This window comes from Neophocaena asiaeorientalis, unplaced genomic scaffold, assembly GCF_003031525.2.
Source record: "Neophocaena asiaeorientalis asiaeorientalis breed wild unplaced genomic scaffold, Neophocaena_asiaeorientalis_V1.1 scaffold192, whole genome shotgun sequence".
Taxonomy (NCBI): domain Eukaryota; kingdom Metazoa; phylum Chordata; class Mammalia; order Artiodactyla; family Phocoenidae; genus Neophocaena; species Neophocaena asiaeorientalis.
The window spans coordinates 5,214,407-5,231,472 of NW_020185326.1; the positions used below are offsets into that span (position 1 = coordinate 5,214,407).

General features: G+C 49.2%; 1 protein-coding gene across 1 annotated transcript in view; it reads right to left on the reverse strand.

The window, feature by feature from the left end:
• Positions 1 to 2,930: 2,930 nt before the first annotated feature.
• CCDC180 (coiled-coil domain containing 180) overlaps positions 2,931 to 17,066 on the reverse strand; it is an 81,346-nt gene continuing 67,210 nt past the window's right edge. Inside the window, 9 exon segments of the mRNA XM_024734429.1 lie at positions 2,931 to 3,163; positions 4,359 to 4,494; positions 5,524 to 5,629; positions 8,093 to 8,204; positions 8,695 to 8,832; positions 9,406 to 9,566; positions 12,643 to 12,784; positions 13,558 to 13,624; positions 16,756 to 16,833. Coding sequence (XP_024590197.1) covers positions 3,032 to 3,163; positions 4,359 to 4,494; positions 5,524 to 5,629; positions 8,093 to 8,204; positions 8,695 to 8,832; positions 9,406 to 9,566; positions 12,643 to 12,784; positions 13,558 to 13,624; positions 16,756 to 16,833 — 1,072 coding nt within the window. The 3' untranslated portion in view covers positions 2,931 to 3,031.

Genomic DNA, 17,066 nt, shown 5'->3' on the forward strand with positions numbered 1-17,066 from the left:
CTGTTCGGACCGAGAGTCTGAGTTCCTTTCTGTCTGTTGGCCTGGGTGCTCCCTCAGTTCGCTCTTGGGTGGACGACTACTCAGCGCAGCTCATAACATGGGTGCTTGCTTTCCCAGATCCAGAGATATAACAGACAGAGAAAGAGAGAGAGAGAGAGAGAGAGAGAGAGAGCAGTAGAGAGGTGTGGGGCTGGGAAGAGGCAGTGAGCAGGAGGGAGGGAAGGGAGGGGGAGGGAACACAGGCGACAGCAGCTAAGAGGGGAGGGACAGACTGTCTGCCATTACATCTTGGAAGTGACCTATCCTGTGGGTCACAAGCCAGTCACTAACCACTTAGTAGTTGCACAGAGAGTGGAGCTTCCTGGCTGGACGTGGAACACGGGCTGTGCCCCTGGGGATGCCCCGGGAGGCGTGTTCAGCAGGCTCACCCCAGGACTGGGAAAAGTGGCCACATTTTGGAAATGACTCAATGATGAAAAGTGTAGCCTCCCTCTCATCATTAGAAAAGTAAAAATAAGAAAATGGATTAGATGTCATTCCTCATCTGCTGAACCAGCAAAAAAATTTCCCCCAAAGCTCCTGAAACTAGAACACTTGGTGTGGATGAGGGAAATGGGCACTGAATCCTCATTGACTCTTCTCCTGGAGGGTGACTTGTGCCGTGTCCCCAGACGCCCTCTCCTTTGACTCAGGGACTCTACTTCTAGAAACCAGAGGCGATGACTAGAGATGTGCACAGAGTCCATGTTGGGGGATACCTTGTTTCTAAGAGCCCTGCCTGGATTTTTTTTTTTTTTTTTTTTTTTAACACTGCGCCACCAGGAAAGCCGTGATGCCAGAATTTTTATAGTCTTTGTTTTGCTTATTTGGTCCTTTTTTTTTTTTTGTCTACAATGAATATTCCTTTTGGAATAATACGGAAAACAATGAAAGGCAGCATACTGAGGGGGAAATAAGAAAAGAATGGGAACTTGCTTTTGCCTTGACCCTTCAACCTTGTGGCCTCAGTGCACAAAGGCTGGCCCAGCTGAGCAAGCTGGGCCTCACTGGGTGCAGCGGGCCAGGAGAGTGGAGTTTGCGTCCCCACTGGACAGGTGACAGAACTGGACTCAGAGGGCCACACAGCACTGAAGGATCGGCCCAGGCCTCTCAGTTCTGCGCTCCTTCGGCTCCCTGGCACTGCCACTGTTTGTAGGCTCTGTCTGGGCTGCGGTGGGCCCCCAATACCTGCCCCAGTCCTTACATCCCCCTCCCAGCTGTCCTGCCACAGCAGGCGTGCTTCCTCCAGCCTTCCCTGCCCACTGGGACGTCACCCAGGTGAAGGAGGTGGAGAGTCAGTGACCACAGGCTGTCCTGTGCCCAGGTGTGCGTCCTGTTCTCCGTGCATGCGGCCCAGTGTCCGGGAGGAGTGGGTGGCAGGCGCAGAGACTCTGAGGCCGGCAGAGGAGAGAGGTAGCTTTCCTAGGTACAAAGCACCCGGGTGCATTCACTGCAGGCTGAGTTTCAGGGGCAGTCAGAGCGGGCTGGAACCCCGGCTGCAGCACTCTCCCGCGGAGTGACTTCGGAGGTATCTTCATTTCTCTGAGTTTCAGTTTTTTATTTACAAAATAGGGGTTACGTGGTGACTGCCACCTGTCCCTGGCAGGACTGAATTAGATCGTGTACCTGCAGAGCATGCCGCAAGCTGGAAGGGGCTATGCCGACGTGACGTGCTGCTTTGGGGAAAGAGGGTGCTGTGGCAGAGTGATGCAAAGGGGCCTGGCTTTAGGTTTGGGAAACCTGCGGCGGTGACGCTGCTGATGCTGCGCTCATATCCCCTTGGCCCACCTGATTCACCTGCAGCTGGGGAGCTGGTCTCCAGCCAGCATCCCTTGAGACCCCCTGCCTGAGGGCGTGTCTGGCACCACGGGAGGTTCCTGTCCCAAAAACTGGCACAAGGGGCAGTGTGGCAGCACTAATGCCGGGCAATTCTCTACCTGCGCTGACAGAGTCAGGTCAGGTGGGAGGCTGTTTTCCAGCGAGGTGGAGCCTGCTCACCCATAGCAGGGGCCACTCCTCAAAGCCCCCTCAGTAGCTTTTCTCCTTCTAGGCTCCCTTTCCCTATGTCCTCACTCGTGCTTCTTGGAATCATCTCCAAAACAAACGACTTGCCTCCAAGTCCTTGTCCACTGCTGGGGAACCCGAACTCTGCTGAGGTTCTGCATTGCCTGTGTCACTTTGAGCTGGTTGCCTTGACCTCCTGGACTTGAATTTCTACAACTGTAAAATGCGGGCAATACCTACCTCATTGAGTCGTTACGTTAAGAGATAAAGCACGTGGAAACTCAGACTGAGGCAACGTTAACATTCAAACTGTGTAGGAGCAGCAGAAGCTCAGGAAGCGGAGGAAGGAGCCTGAACCGCCTGTGTCCACGGGGCACAGAGAGCTGCTGGCACAGTGAGGCCGTGTTGCAATCAAAGAAGAAGAGAAAGAGGACAAGGAAGACGGCAGGATGCAGGTTTCCAAAGACAGTGATCTGAGTCTCACAGGACTAAAGAGACGCTTAGTAAAGTTAAAGAGGCCTAGAAGATTTCTGCCCAAGTCTTATCATTGGCCAGATTGCCAGACGCCCAGCCAACACTGGATGGAGTCTTTACCGGGTCCAGGAATCAGCGCGTAGCTGCCGTTAAAACTCACGCTTTGTTAAATGTGCAGCATACTCTTTCCCATAGGCTTTAATTTCCAAGATGAAGGGCCCAGCAGGCCTTCTGGAAGTTGTTTCCTCTGAAGTATTGATCTCTACTTTAAGTTAACCATTCCTCTTATCCACCGTCCTAGCTGACCGTGTGGAATTCCCCCTTTCACCTCTGTGTTCCTCATTGGAAGTGATCTCCATGTGGGCAGGGACCACAACGTGTCCTGGTCACTGTGAAGGTACAGCGCTGGGCATAGAGCAGAGATGGATGGATGGATGGATGGAAGGAAGAAGGGTGGGTGGATGGATGAGGAGTCCACACAAAATAGGCCTTTATTGGGAGTGGGTTGAGGGTGTCACAAGTACAGGCCCTGGATGGTGCGCACAGAACGCTTCCAGCTGTCCTTCCAGCGCTGAGCCTCCTTCACCTGCAGTGTGCTGTCGTCCTGGATCTTCTTCAACTCCTCTTCAAATGACGCTAAATATTTCTGGGAGCAAGCAGCAGGAGGAAGCCACGTGAGGAAGGGCTTCTGGGCTCTGTGCCCTAGAGGAACGCTGTAACCTGCTGCCAGTTAGCTTTGAACCCGCTCCAGGCACCGGCAAGAGTTCCACAGGTCATTTCTCATTACTTTGCCCAATAACCCATCAGGCAGGCCCAGTTATTTCCCACATTTTACAGATTGGGAAACTCAGGCTCACAACCTTGCCTGGGGTTATTTAGCTAGAAAGAGGCTGAGCAGGGACTAGGACCCTGCTCTACCTGATTCTGCACTCTGCCCTCCTTCCTAATCACCATCCCACACTGTAGCCTCCTTGAAGCTCAGGGGTCCTGGCTTCCTTGAGAGGCTGAGCCCACTAGGCCTGAGCCCTCACTGAACTTGGAAGCAGAGTTGTCCCCTCTGCCTGGGTCTTAGCACGGTGGCCTGGGAACTGAGGGCTCTCCAAATACTGGGGTCAGCATATCTCAGGACAAGGTTTCTCTGTCACCAGGAACAAAGGTCCACACATCTTCAGAGCCGAGAGGTCCTGCAGGAGGCCTCAAGGTGCAGCCTCCTCTTCGGGCAGGCCCCATGGGGTCTAACAGGCACTGGGTTCAAATCTTGGCTCTGCCACTCTGCAGTGCCATAGAGGGGGCACACTTCTTTAAGTCTCAGTGTCCGCAGCAGCAACATGGGGACAGTTCTACCTTCTTCATGGGCTTGTTACAAGGATCCAATGAGAAGGCTCACGTCGAGAACAGAAACTGCAGCAGGTGCTCAGGAACTGTCCCTTATTCCACCCATTGTCACCCGCTGCTCCCATGGCCTCCATGCCTCTGACTACTCTGTCCCCTCACTCTGTCTCAACTGTTCCTCGGAAAGCCTTCCTTCACACACACACCCCCACCCAAGTCTGGGTGTGGTGTCTCTCGGCTGGGCTCCTACAGCACTGGGGCTCACACCATCAGACCCGAGCTCTCATTGGGACTGGACATGACCTGTGGCTCACGCGCTGGTGCTTAAGAACATTGGCTGTTCCCAGTGCTGACACTGCGCCCTGGGGCACCCTGACGTGTGTCATCTGCTCCATGGACCAAATGACAGGGCACCTGGTGATAGCAAGCTCCCTCCGTCCCAAGGTAGCCACACCGAGCTGCCCTGCGTTCCCTGGGGTGCACCTACCCCACCCTGTCTCTCCACTCACCAAATAGATAGCATCTCGAGCTTCCACGGATGCCAGGTGGCCCAGGGTCGTTTTGGTGGTGGTGATTGATGGTGTTTTCTGGAGGAGAATCTTGTGTTGGATGGTGGCTTCGGTGGGTTTGATTCCTGGCCACTTCCTACAAACAAACATGCATGAAAAGTCCTACAGGCTTATCTTCATCATTCACAGTGCACCCTTCATCCCTGGTGAAAAAGGTTAGCATTTAAAAATATATATATCATGCTTTAAACGTCTTAATTAAAAGAAAAACCCTGATAATAAACAAATGGGACCTAATGAAACTTAAAAGCTTTTGCACAGCAAAGGAAACCATAAACAAGAGGAAAAGCCAACCCTCAGAATGGGAGAAGATATTTGCAAACGAAGCAACTGACAAAGGACTAATCTTCAAAATTTACAAGCAACTCATGCAGCTCAATATCAAAAAAACAAACAACCCAATCCAAAAATGGGCAGAAAAAAACCCTACTGAGCATTTAACATTAAGCTTCATCAAGTTCTTTTTTGCATTTTCATACAGTTTAAATCCATGTGTATACACAGTTGGGTTCTGCATGGGGAAGGGGAATCCCACACCTCTAGGTGTTTCCCTTTTCTGGGTCTCAGTTTCCTCATCAATTGGCCAGCGAGGTGGCAGTCATCAGTTCCTGGCCTGCTTTTCCTATTCTGCTATAAAACCACTGCTGACAACTTAGCTGGGCAAACCGCTGCCTTACCTCTTCTTCCAGGGTAACTTCTTGGGTCACAGGGGACAAGCACTTTGGTAGCTCTTGTCATACATGATGGACAGCAGTAGTGGATCACAGTGCCACCAGCAATCTGAGAATGTGCCCCACACTGGGACAGGCCTCCATTTCTTTGGGGGCCCCTTTGTGGGTCCTTATCACGTGAACTAATAGCTGCTGAGCTCTTAGTATGTGCCGGGGCACTCCAAGTACCATCTCATTGAACTTTCTCTTCATAATATCATGTAAGGTAGGCTGCCATGCCCATTTCACAGATGAGGAAACAGGCTTAGGACACAATGCCTTCCCAAGATTACCAGGTTTGTTTGACGTCAGAGCTCGAGCCCCTAACCATTCCACTGCACCACCCCCAGCAAATACAGCCATTTGTGGTATTACTCCCTGCTCTCGGCTCTCACCTGCTCCCTCGTTCAATCAGGGGCTTCTCACTTTCTTCCTCCAGGGAGAGCCCGTTGAGTTTCCTCCGTATTAGGATTGATGTCTTCTGTTTCGGGGGCTCCATCTCTGGCAGGCAAGAGACAGGTTACTGACAGCGGCCTCACCCACAGCCTGAGATCAAGGGGACCCCCGACCTTACATTTAGAGAAATGAGGGCTCGCTCCCCTCTTCCCCACTTGGAGTCTCAGGCAGGAGGCAGAGGCCCCCTCCCAAACAGAAGCCAAATGCACCAGATTCATAGGTGGGGGCCGAGGAGATGGCGGGGGGTCAAAGCTGGAGGGTGTGAAGTATGGTTTGGGCATGGTTCCCAGCTCCAAAGCCCTCAGAATGACGCTCTGACTTTCTTGCAGCTCCTGTGAGCCCCCGAATATGCTTTGTAGAGCCTTCTTTGCCTTATACTAGCTCAAATGGGTCCTGAACTAAGAATTTCTCCTGGAATGCATACATTCAAGGTTGTCCCTCTCATGTCTGGCTCACTGACCTGCCCTTTGACGTGAAGAGAAAGGGGCTCCGTCCTCGCGGTGAGCAGCCCTCTGCACCCTGGTCTGTGTGGATGGCAGGGCCAGGCTGCCTGGCTCAGAGCAGGAGAGGCTCCTGTAGACCTGGTGCAGGGGGTCTCCCTGGCCTGGCAGTTCCCTCCAAGTTACCGAGGCTGCCTCCCTGCCGGCTCCTCTCGCCTGTTCTCCCTCAAGTCTGAACCCCAGGGTCTCTGCAGGCTCTGCTCCCCCAAACCAGGCTCACATTTGCCAAAGAGAGCCCCAACACGGGAAAGTGACCAACGCCTCGAAATTCATATACATTTTGACCTAGAAAGTCCACTTCTAGGAACCTGTTGCCCCGAAACAGAGAAATATGGATGCAGACGTTCCCTTCAGCACGATTACAGGAGTGAAAAGCTGGATGTGGCCCCACGAGCACCAGAAGGGAACTAATCAGTAACATACGAGGCACAGCAACTGAAAGTGCTCAAGGAGGTGGTGACTGGCTTGCCCAGCGACCGCCCAAGGGGAAATTAGCTTACAAAAGAGCACACACTTGTGATCCACCCTCCCATCCCCCCGCTGATATCCACACAGGCCTGTGCCCGGAGGGAAATAACGAGGAGGACAGCCAATGTCAAGGGCACTTATTTCTGGGTACAATGACCACGTTCTTCTCTTCCTTTGTAACTCATATTGAATTTCTCATTTTACTGTAAGAAATATTCATTGTCTGTCTAATGAAAACTTAAAAATATAAAAATAATATATTTATTTACTTAATAGACTAGTGATAAATGGACAATATTTAATATATGATTTGAATCTTTGTGTAGTTATAAAAGTAATTGGTGCACATTATAAAAAATTTAAACATCACCTAACGGGGAAAAAGAAAAGATTTTAGAAATCTCTCACAGCCCCACTTACCAGAGATGGTCATCAACAGTCTGGTACCTGTCTCTCAGGCTCTGTCGCTCTCATTCTCTGTCTCTGTCTGTCTCTCACACAGACTCATTTACATATATGCGGGGTGCATGTGTATATCACATATGTGTTTTTTTAATAGTATCATAGGTAAGTATAATGGTCACCTTGCTTTTTCCTGTGACAGTGTTCCTTCAGGACCTTCTGGTTGGCACATAGAGACCTACCACACCCACTTGAACAGCTGCACGGTACTCCCTCCTACATCTGGACCATAATTTATTGACCCAATCCTCTATATGTAGATATTAACATTGTTTCCAGTTCTTTGCAATTTCAAGCAGTGTTGTGAAGAATCTGCTTGAAAATATATCTTTGAAAAAGTATGTACGTATTTCTGTTGGATAAATTCCCAGGGTTAGAACGGCTAGGTCAAAGGCACACACACTCAGGACTTTGAAGGCACCGACAACAGAGTGTTCTCCAAGGGAGTGGGGTGGACGTACACTTCTCCGAGAGGCTGTGTGGTGCTCAGCCTTCCTGACAGCCTCACCAGTGCTGGCTGTCACTGAACTTAAAAGCCTTGCCAGGTTATTGGCGAGAAATGATATCTTAATAATGTTTATACTGACATTTTTCATCATTGGTGAAGTCAAGCATCTTTTAAATTTATTGGCCTTCTGAATTGCATGTTTGTTCTCTATCTCTTTTTACAAATTTGGCCTGTTAGAGTTCCACAGGGAACCTAATACCACAGGGATATTAGGCCATTCTCTGACCCGTTAGTTATTAGGAATATTTTTGCAGTTTGTGGTTCGTCTTTCCATATTTTGACATTTTTCCTTGTTTTTGTTCTGGCCACAGAGAAGTGCCAGCCATTCCTTTATGGCTTCTGGCTCTCATACTTAGGAAAGCTGTCCCTACCCCAAGATTATGAAAATATTTAGCATTAGGATTTCATTTTTTATATATAATCTTTGATTTATTTGGGATTTGCTTTTTTAGTTTAAAAAAAGAGAGTTTTAATTAAAACAAACAAAAATTCATCAGTCCCCTCCATAGAGAATGTATTTTCATTTTGGGGGAGTTGGGGGAAAGCAGACAAGGCCGGAAGCACACATACTTGCAACCTGGACATCGTCAATGGTGACCACCTCATCCAACTGCAGCAGGAACTTCTCAGTGAAGGCGGCCAAGCTGGCTATGAAAAACCGGCTGTACTTCCGGGTGAACTCCTGGAGGAAACATGGGGAACACGGTGCTGCAGGGAGAGGAACTTGTCTCCAAAGACAGGCTGAGGGAGGATTTGGGGAGCAGCATGTGAGACAAGACCAGGGCCACGTGTCAACTGTGTCCAAGTTAACAGGCATCTGGTCTTCCCCAGGAGGCCTCTCCCTAGAGGGGACTTGGTTTGAAGATAGGCAATGATTCTGAAATGGCCAAGGGACAGACATAGACAATTTACTAAAGAGGAAATAAAACTTGACATGGATCTTGGAAAAGAAGTTCTCATTAGTAATTAATTTAGAAATTTAAAAATGCAAGTTACAACAGCCAATAAAGACCATCTCCACCTATGACAACTGCCTGCTTTCATATCCTGCTTTGGCCAGGGTGTCAGCAAAGGGCCATGCTCAGTGCTGTTGCTGGGCTGTCAGTGGGGGTGACCTCTGGAGGGCAGTGCAGCCCTCAGCATCTAGACATGCAGTGGATGGCACTACTGACCTCCAGTTGCTCCCTGGTCACCGCAATCATGGTGTCCAAATCTTCCTGCCTTTTCTCTTCCACTTGACACAGAGACTCCATTTCTTGGAAATGTGCGGGGTGTCCGAGATTTGGGTGGAGCTTCTGGGCATTTTCATCCTTCAGAAAATCCAGAAATCAGTAGGTTTTTTGACCTGGTCTTGAGGTCAGGACCAAAAAGTCACTGGCCTATGTCCTCTGCCAATTATGGCCACGGCCAGACTGATGTGTGCACTGACCTGGGTGTGTGAGGGGCTGAGGAGCGGCAGAGGAGTGGCTGAGGAGGGAAGACAGGGACATGGCTGGAGCTGACTCCAAGGGTTAAGAAGTGGGAGAGCTGAGCATCTGCCCCAGAACAGTCAGGGTTTCAGTCCAATAAAATCAACAGCATCCATATCCCATGGCTCGAAGGACCATGTGGACAATTACTGTTGATCTCAATGGCCACAGCCCCATAGAACCAGCTGACCTAAAGGTTAAATCCAACAAGGAGCGTGCTGAAGGCCTTCTATGAAGGAGCTGTTGGCTCAGCTCTCGTCTCTCCAGTGCCTAGTGTCCCTCACCCCCATCCAACAATCCCAAGCCTGGCCCACGTCCTTCCCTGGGACTCAGTTCTGCCGACGGCCCACCTCCATTTCTGAACTCCCAGGGCCTCTGGTCCTGGAGAGGAGGGGCTAGTTCAGGGGGCCCCACCTTCCTTCTCTCCAGCTGTTCCTGATAATTCGAGAACTGTCCCCGGATCTCATTGGTGGAGGTGCAATATTTTTTCCAGTGGTGCTCCTTGAAATTTTCCATCACCAGCCAACACACCTGGGGCAATAGCTCCTCAAATCTCCTCATCTGGGCCCGTAATTCTGTAGGAATTGGGGGTGGGGGACCAGGGGTGAGCACAGAGCAGAGCCAAGTCGCTGTGGCAATCTCTCCAACAAAGGCTCAAAGCAGCTTCCCAAAGAGAAAGCCTTGGTCTACAGTGTGGTAATAGTTATTCCATCAAAAGGGGTCCTGTGGTCAAACCAGCATTAAAAGTCCTGGATTAAACAAGTTCAAAGGACTTCTTTTCTACTCTCTGCAGGACTTTCCAGTGCTTTTAAAATGCACTGCATCTTTCAGCAGTTCTGTCTCATCCATTCTCTCTTCAAATATCGCCTTGACTCTAAGTCTCCTCCTCTCCCTCTAGACCTCTAAATAGCTGCATGCCAGACCTACTCTTTCTTCCATTTCTCTCCACCTCTCTCCCGTATTTCCATTTCTTTGTTTTTCTGTCTGCATTTTGGCTATTTTCTTTGGTATTAAAGCCATTCATAAGTTTAAAATTTCAATGATTTATTTTTCCAATATAGAAGTTTGATTTGGTTCTCGTTCATATTTACTTGGCCATTTTAATAGTCTTTTGCTCCTTACTCAAGTTTCCAATTTCCTCTTTTATTTAACTCTAAATAAATACATTATTTTATATTCTGTGTCTGATACATTCAATATCTGAAGTCTTTACTGGTCTCATTCTGCTGCCTCATGCTCAAGGTGCCTTTTTCTGTGTGTGTGTGTGTGTGTGTGTGTGTGTGTGTTACGGTGAACTCTTTTTTTTATTTGCGGTACGCGAGCCTCTCACTGTTGTGGCCTCTCCCGTTGTGGAGCACAGGCTCCGGACGCACAGGCTCAGCGGCCATGGCTCACGGGCCCAGCCGCTCCGCGGCATGTGGGATCTTCCCGGACTGGGGCACGAACCCGTGTCCCCAGTATCGGCAGTAGGACTCTCAACCACTGCGCCACCAGGGAAGCCCTGTGGTGAACTCTTATTCTGGGCATTTTATTTGTGGGAATCCCTGGAGGCCTGAACTGAAGGTGGGCTTTTCTGGAGAGGATTTGTAGTATCTCTACTAAACAAGCATCTGGGTATGACTAACTCAAAATCATTTTAAGCTAAGGTATCAGCTAGAGGTCTTATGGATGATCCACAAACACAAAGTTGAATTTAGGTTTGTCTAAATGTGACTTCAGGTTTAAACACCACATAAGAGCTGGCTTACAGCTATGGATTTTCAATGGAGTTTTTCTTCTTCTTTATCCAGTGCCACGGCTTATAACAAGACAGTTTCCTTCTAGTCACTGGGGGAGAAGGGGATATGGTTTCTGTCTCATTCTCCTTACTATGCAGATGGAGCCCTGTGGAGACCCAGTTTTCTGTGGCTTGTGCCCTTTCAGACTGCCCACCTTGGGTCGTCGGGTGCTTGGTCTCTGTTCCCAGTGTCCTGGAGGCCATGGAAACAGAGGCTCAAGTGGACCTGGGAGTCAGCAAAGCCCTCATGGCAATAGCCAGAGTCACTGCTCAATTTCTCTCTGATTTCCTATTCTCACTTAATCTTGGAGCCCTGTATGTTTCTTACTTTATAGCTAGCTCATCCATGCATTTAAAAGTTTACCGCAAAAGTGTTATATCCAGGATTTTTACATGTTTTCAGTGGGAGAGTTGGTCAGGATACTGGACTCCCTGAAGGAAATGGAAGTCTTCATTTAATGTGAACTGTCAATCTGCCCGAGAGGGACGTAACCTGCAGCATTTCTCAAACCCATCTGACCAGGGAACCCCTCTTTCGAGGAAGATCACATAGGATGGGCTCCCACAGAGTTCACATGGGGAAACTCTGAGCTAGAGAAACAAAATGCTGCCTGTAGTTTCAGTTCCAGTCATTCTACAGCTACAGTAATGAGAGCCACTGCTGTGATTTCCCCTGCATATGGCAGGGCTGTGAGGGGCTTAATCCTCAAAAAAGCCTTGCATGGTGAGTATTATCCTTGTCTCCATTTACAGGCAAGAGAAGGTGACTCGGTCAAGGTCATATGGCTGGGAGATGGCAGTGCTGGGTCTTGACCCCAGGTCTGGCCGTCCCCTAATCCTCTCCCTCTTCTACCTGTGCTGCCCCTCAACCAACACAGAAGGCCTGTGATGGGCCCTCAGGTTCCCTGCCTTACAAGCAGAAATAATCAGGACTTATGACTGCATAAAACACACATAGCTGTGGACATGGAGAAATAGGAACGGGGGCGGGACCTATGGGTGTGTTTTCACAGCTCCCTTTAGGTCGTTATAATAAACATAAACGGCAAGATGTATCCTGCCTGCCTCTTTTCATGTCCCTATTCTCTAGGAGGCTATGTCTATCAAGTTCATCATAGCCCAAACCCAGCACAGGCCAGGCATACAGTAGGCACTGTGGAAGGATTTTTCAAATGATTAAATACAGAGGCACCATAAGACCCAGCAGTTCTCCTCCTAGTTATAAACCCAAGAGAAATGAAATCACACGTCCACACACAATATGCACGTGAACGTCTGCAGCAGCAGCATCCATAATTGCCAAAAGGTGGAAACAACCAAATGTCCATCACCGCAAGAATAAATAATACTGCATGACTCCATTCATGTGAAAGCCCAGATAGGAAAATCTATAGAGACAGAAAGTAGATTCGCGGTTGTTTACGGCTGGGGACGTGATGGAGGGACAGTGGGCTCTAAAATTCACAGTGGTGATGGTTGTACAACTCTATGACTATATTAAAAGCCACTGAATGGGTGTAAAGTGTACAATTCAATGTGTTTTAATACATGAAAATTAAATAAAATTAAATGTATTAAATTCATTAAGTGAATGTTTCAATAAAGCTGTAAAAAATATCTATTCAATGAGTGAAACATTTTTAGTGATACAAATCACCATATTTCTCGAGAAAAGTGAATTTTTTTTGGCATTGTTGTTTCTCCCCAGTTAAATCTGATCAAGGTTTTGACCTAATGGTAAGATGTCAGCTTTTCACAGGGAGGCTCCTTTGCCTCCCCAGTGACCTCCAGGTCAGGAAGGCATCATTCAGGCCGTGAGAGGCTCTGTGCCCCCAACCCCACTGGCCTGCAGCCCATCTGCTGGCCACACCCACCTATGAGGCAGGAGTTGTGGTACTCATCAGCCTGGCTGTGGTACACCAGGATCTTCCTGCAGATGTTCTCTGCGCACTGGTCAAAGGTTCCGTACATGCAGTCGGGCCTGGTGATTGAGTGTTTCTCTTTGTGGTAAAACTCCTGCAGGAAAGGGTTGAAAGTGTGGGTGCCAGGCCCCTCCCCAGGGGGCTCTGGCCCGGCATCTTGGCATCCTCCACTGTGCTCTCCTCACCCCCTGGCCTTCTCTACTGCTGTCCTCTCCGCCAGGGTTGCTCCTCCTCCCTGTCTGTCCTTGTCACCACTGTCGGTATCCCAGGGCTGTGCGAGGCATGAGCGAGCCAATGGTATAATTCTAGGTATCTTTCAAGACTAAAATGGGTCTTCCACCCACCAGGCCGAGAGCTTTCTCTGAAGCGCCAAGCTGGGCCACTAATACGGATGACCCAGAGCTCTTCTCTGAAGACTCACAGCCCAGGGGGAGGCAGACAGGAAGCACACAGACACCCCCGTGTGGGGTGCGCTGGACCAGGGCCCTGGGTCGCTTCTACTAGAGGTCCCCAGCTCCCACGGCCCCACCCATCCCTCTGTGGTGCCACCATGTCTGTCATCCTCTGCTGGGTGCCGGGCTCTCAGGGACAGAGACGGGGCTTGTTCCTCTTGGCACACCCAGTATCTGACACACAGTAGCCAAGAAATGGTTGGTGGCTGAATAAATGGGTAAATGAATGGATGAGCTTGAATTTCTAGGATGAAAGACAGCACATGAGGTGACAGAAGCTGGGTAGCGTGGTCATGGGGGCTGCAGTCCCCTTTGTTCAGTTTCACCCAAAGGCCATTATCAGCAGAAGGCAGGAGGCAGAGCCCACTGGGGACGTGTGACCAGCGGACGGCAAAGGGGCAGGTAGAGCCCTCACCTCCACCATGGTCATCAGGTGCTCGTTGCTCTCCCAGAGGAGGCTCAGGACGATGCCTTTAAAGTCCCTGCAACACACAGGAGACAGATCCCTGAGAGGCCTTGTCTAATCACACTAAATGGTGTGGACAAAGCCAAAGGGACTGAGCATTCTGAGTACTCAGCAACCCGGCCGGAACTGGAGTTGGACAGCTCGGGATGCCCAAGCATGTCCCCACCTAATATTTCTGTTCATCTAGTTTAATGCCTCTTGCATGTGACAAGCTGAGCTTGGCAGCTTCCAAGTGTCTCTGTTCTCTTTTGTCTTCATCACTTCTTGTAATTACTCATTCCTGCCCCAGGGCCATTGCTCACACTGATTCCTCTCCAGGGAACACCAACTTTCCTCTTGGTCACGTTTGTTCCTGCTCTTCCATAGACCCTGGCTCAGTGGGGATTCCTGACTGCCTTGTTCCAATGCTCTTTGTGGCCCTCAGCTTTACAGCACTCCCCACAGGGGGACTGGGGACTGATCTGTGTGACTGGTCACTAGCCCCATCTCTCCCAGCACCTGGTGAAGTCCACCAGGACACACACTGTGTGTCTGTTTTTGTTCACCATGGAATCCCCTGTCCCATCGCAGTGCCTGCACCTATCAGTGCCTCAGTCTTGGTTGAGGGAAGAACGAATGATTTCTTATAAATATTAGTCCAACGAGCAAGACTGCCTGTAGGACCAAACATCCTCTTTCTGGTACCTCTGGCCTTTGGGTTGACTGTGCGCACACGAGGTCTTTACTGAACAAACCTGCACAGATCCAGTGAATATTCCTGTCGGTTAGGTCAACTGCCTCAACAGTAAGACTGAAATAAGGGGCAGATGTGTTAGAACTGCATGTACCTGTAGGACAGCTATTTTTTCACAGTTTCTATAAAGTGATGCAGTGACTGCTTTACACACACATCAGTTTTGGCATTTTCTAAAATACATGTATATTAGTCATGTGATCTTTCATTTAAAAATTCATTCATCATAATTAAAGAAAGTTAGAAATAAACTGAAAAGCAAGAAGAAAAAAATAAATGCTAACATTTTACTGTATTTCCTTCTGCTGATTTTTAAATTGGTCTGGAGCTAGGTTCATGGGCATTTTACATTCTGCACACTTAAAAGGGTTCCCCCTACATTATGATATCATTTTAAATGGCTGTGTGACACCATCGAGTATGTATGCACCGTGGTTTACAACCCTCCAGTTTTGGACCTTTAGGGTTTTTTTCCCATTTTTAACTGGGATAAAAAGTATTGCATGGTATATCATGCAAGCGTTTTCTTCTTCATGGATGGTTTCCTTGGTAGAGGGACACACGGACCTGCACAAAAGGCATAAACTTATGGCCTTCACTATACCTTTCCCGACTGCTTTCTGGAAAAGTAATTTGCTGTCTGTTGACCTTGACAAAAACTCTCCCCTCGAGCAAACGTCAGGCTCCTCTGCATGCTTTCACTATACTTTCCCAAATACTTTTCCACTGTGTGGTTCATGACCCTGGCGTGATTTTACTAAGGATAATTTGGAACCTCACTGGCTTCTCGGGGAAACGAGATCTCCCCAAACTGGAGGGGAGACCCCCCCTAAGACCTCTCTCCCCCACCACGCCTATGCTCCTTCTTCCTCCTTTTGCCACCTTCCACCTTCCCTTCAGTTCCCTGGTTTCCTTTGATATGACCCCCTCATAGCCCTACCTCTCCTGTCTGTCTGTCCACCCTGCCAGACCTCTCCTTTCCCACTCCAGCCCTCAACTCCCTACAGTCGCTTGACCTAAATTCAGGCGTCCTGTCCCCATCAGGGCTCTCCAGGGAGGGAGGAACTCCTGAAAGCAACTGCCTGAGGCTAAAGAGGAAAAAGGGCTAATTTGAAAGAGGCTGGATGTTTCACCCGCTCATATGCACTCTAGAATTCGGAAACTCTAGAATTCGGAAACTCTTGTTAAATATACTTATTTTATGGCAATATAATTATTTGTGTGAATTCCACAAAAAGCTGTCCTCCTTGTAACAGGACGTAATTGGAAACATTGATGTATAACCAAGGCTTTGACTGAAACGTCATATGGACAACGATGCATAGGATCAGATGTGACCAAACAGTTTCAAGAAACTAAGGTTGACTTCATGGAGACAGTGCTTCAGAGCCCTCTTGGGAAAACCCGCCTGGCACCTGGCTTATGAGGTTCCCAGCCTCACAGGTGAGTAAGGAAGACCTGAAGGTACTGTGGGGACCTCAAGAAGAGAGGCTTTCACCCAAATCTATAGGTACTGCAGGTGAAATCTGACTCGCCTTTTTGGCTTCAAGAGGCTTTTAAGAGTCTAATCTGAGATTCTTTTTGAAAAGTTCCAGCGACGCAAACGTACAAAGTTTAGGTGGTCAGTCACCACGCTTGCTGCACTTACGTAAATAATCAGGCAAAGCTAATGAGACCAGACTTGTTTTGTAAACAAGAATCAAAAAGAAGGGCGACATAAATTTTATGTTTCAGTGGGAAACTACAGCACTCTCTCGTGATTAGTAGATTCTATCCCTATTCATTGGCTTTGAGGTTTTGTGACCTCCCTGGAAACTGGCATGGATCTCGCTGTCATGTACGTTTTGTCAGTTCTTACCAAATCTCAGTTCTCCTAGTCTCCTTCAATATCTGGCTACAACTCTCCACTGAGAGCTGAAACCTGACTATCTAGGTCCCTGTTGGGACTCGAGGTTGTTCTGCAGCTGGCTTTTCCTCCAGGATCCAAAGAAGCCCTGCCAGCTGGAGTGGGGTGATGGGCAACAGGAATGCCAGGAGCTGCTCCCGAGTGGGCCCCTCTGGGTGCTTCAGGCCCAACGTCTAGAAAGCCCCTTGACGGGTTGCCCTACTACCAAGTCTCAGTAGACGGTTCAGCTGGCCCTTAAGGAACAAAAGGTGACTGAATAGAAATGAACTTATTGTTCAAAGGAAAGAAGAATGGCTTCTTGGTGAACGTCTAAACTTGGTGGAAATATCTCTCAATAAATTTAGGTGAGTTAGGCTGAGACAAACCAATCTCGACTCTTACCCATCCCCATGCCGACCTCTCCTGCTCTGCCCCCTACTTCCCATTTCCCTTAGCTGAGTTAGATTTAGCTGCCCCGACAAAGATGACAGGTTAAACTGGAGTTAAAGGACATGGCATTGACACTTACTCCGCCGGAGGAGGTGGCTTGTCTCCGAGCACCTGGTACTTTCTATCTAGTCTGTTGGGCTTGGCACACCGTGTGATGCTGTGGGGCAAAGGTGTGTCAGTGCTCTGGAGGCTGGAGATGAACGCAGGCAGGCCTGAGCCCGCGTGAACCCCCGCTCCGGGCCTGCCTGTGCGGCCCCGCGCTTCGAGACGCTCCCTCCCCCTCGGCAGCTCTGGAGACAGCCTTATCGCGGGGCTGAAGCCCTGACCGCTAAAACCCACACAAGGCTGCCGACAGTGGTTAAGGCACAGAGGTGCTCGGGCCCAGAAATC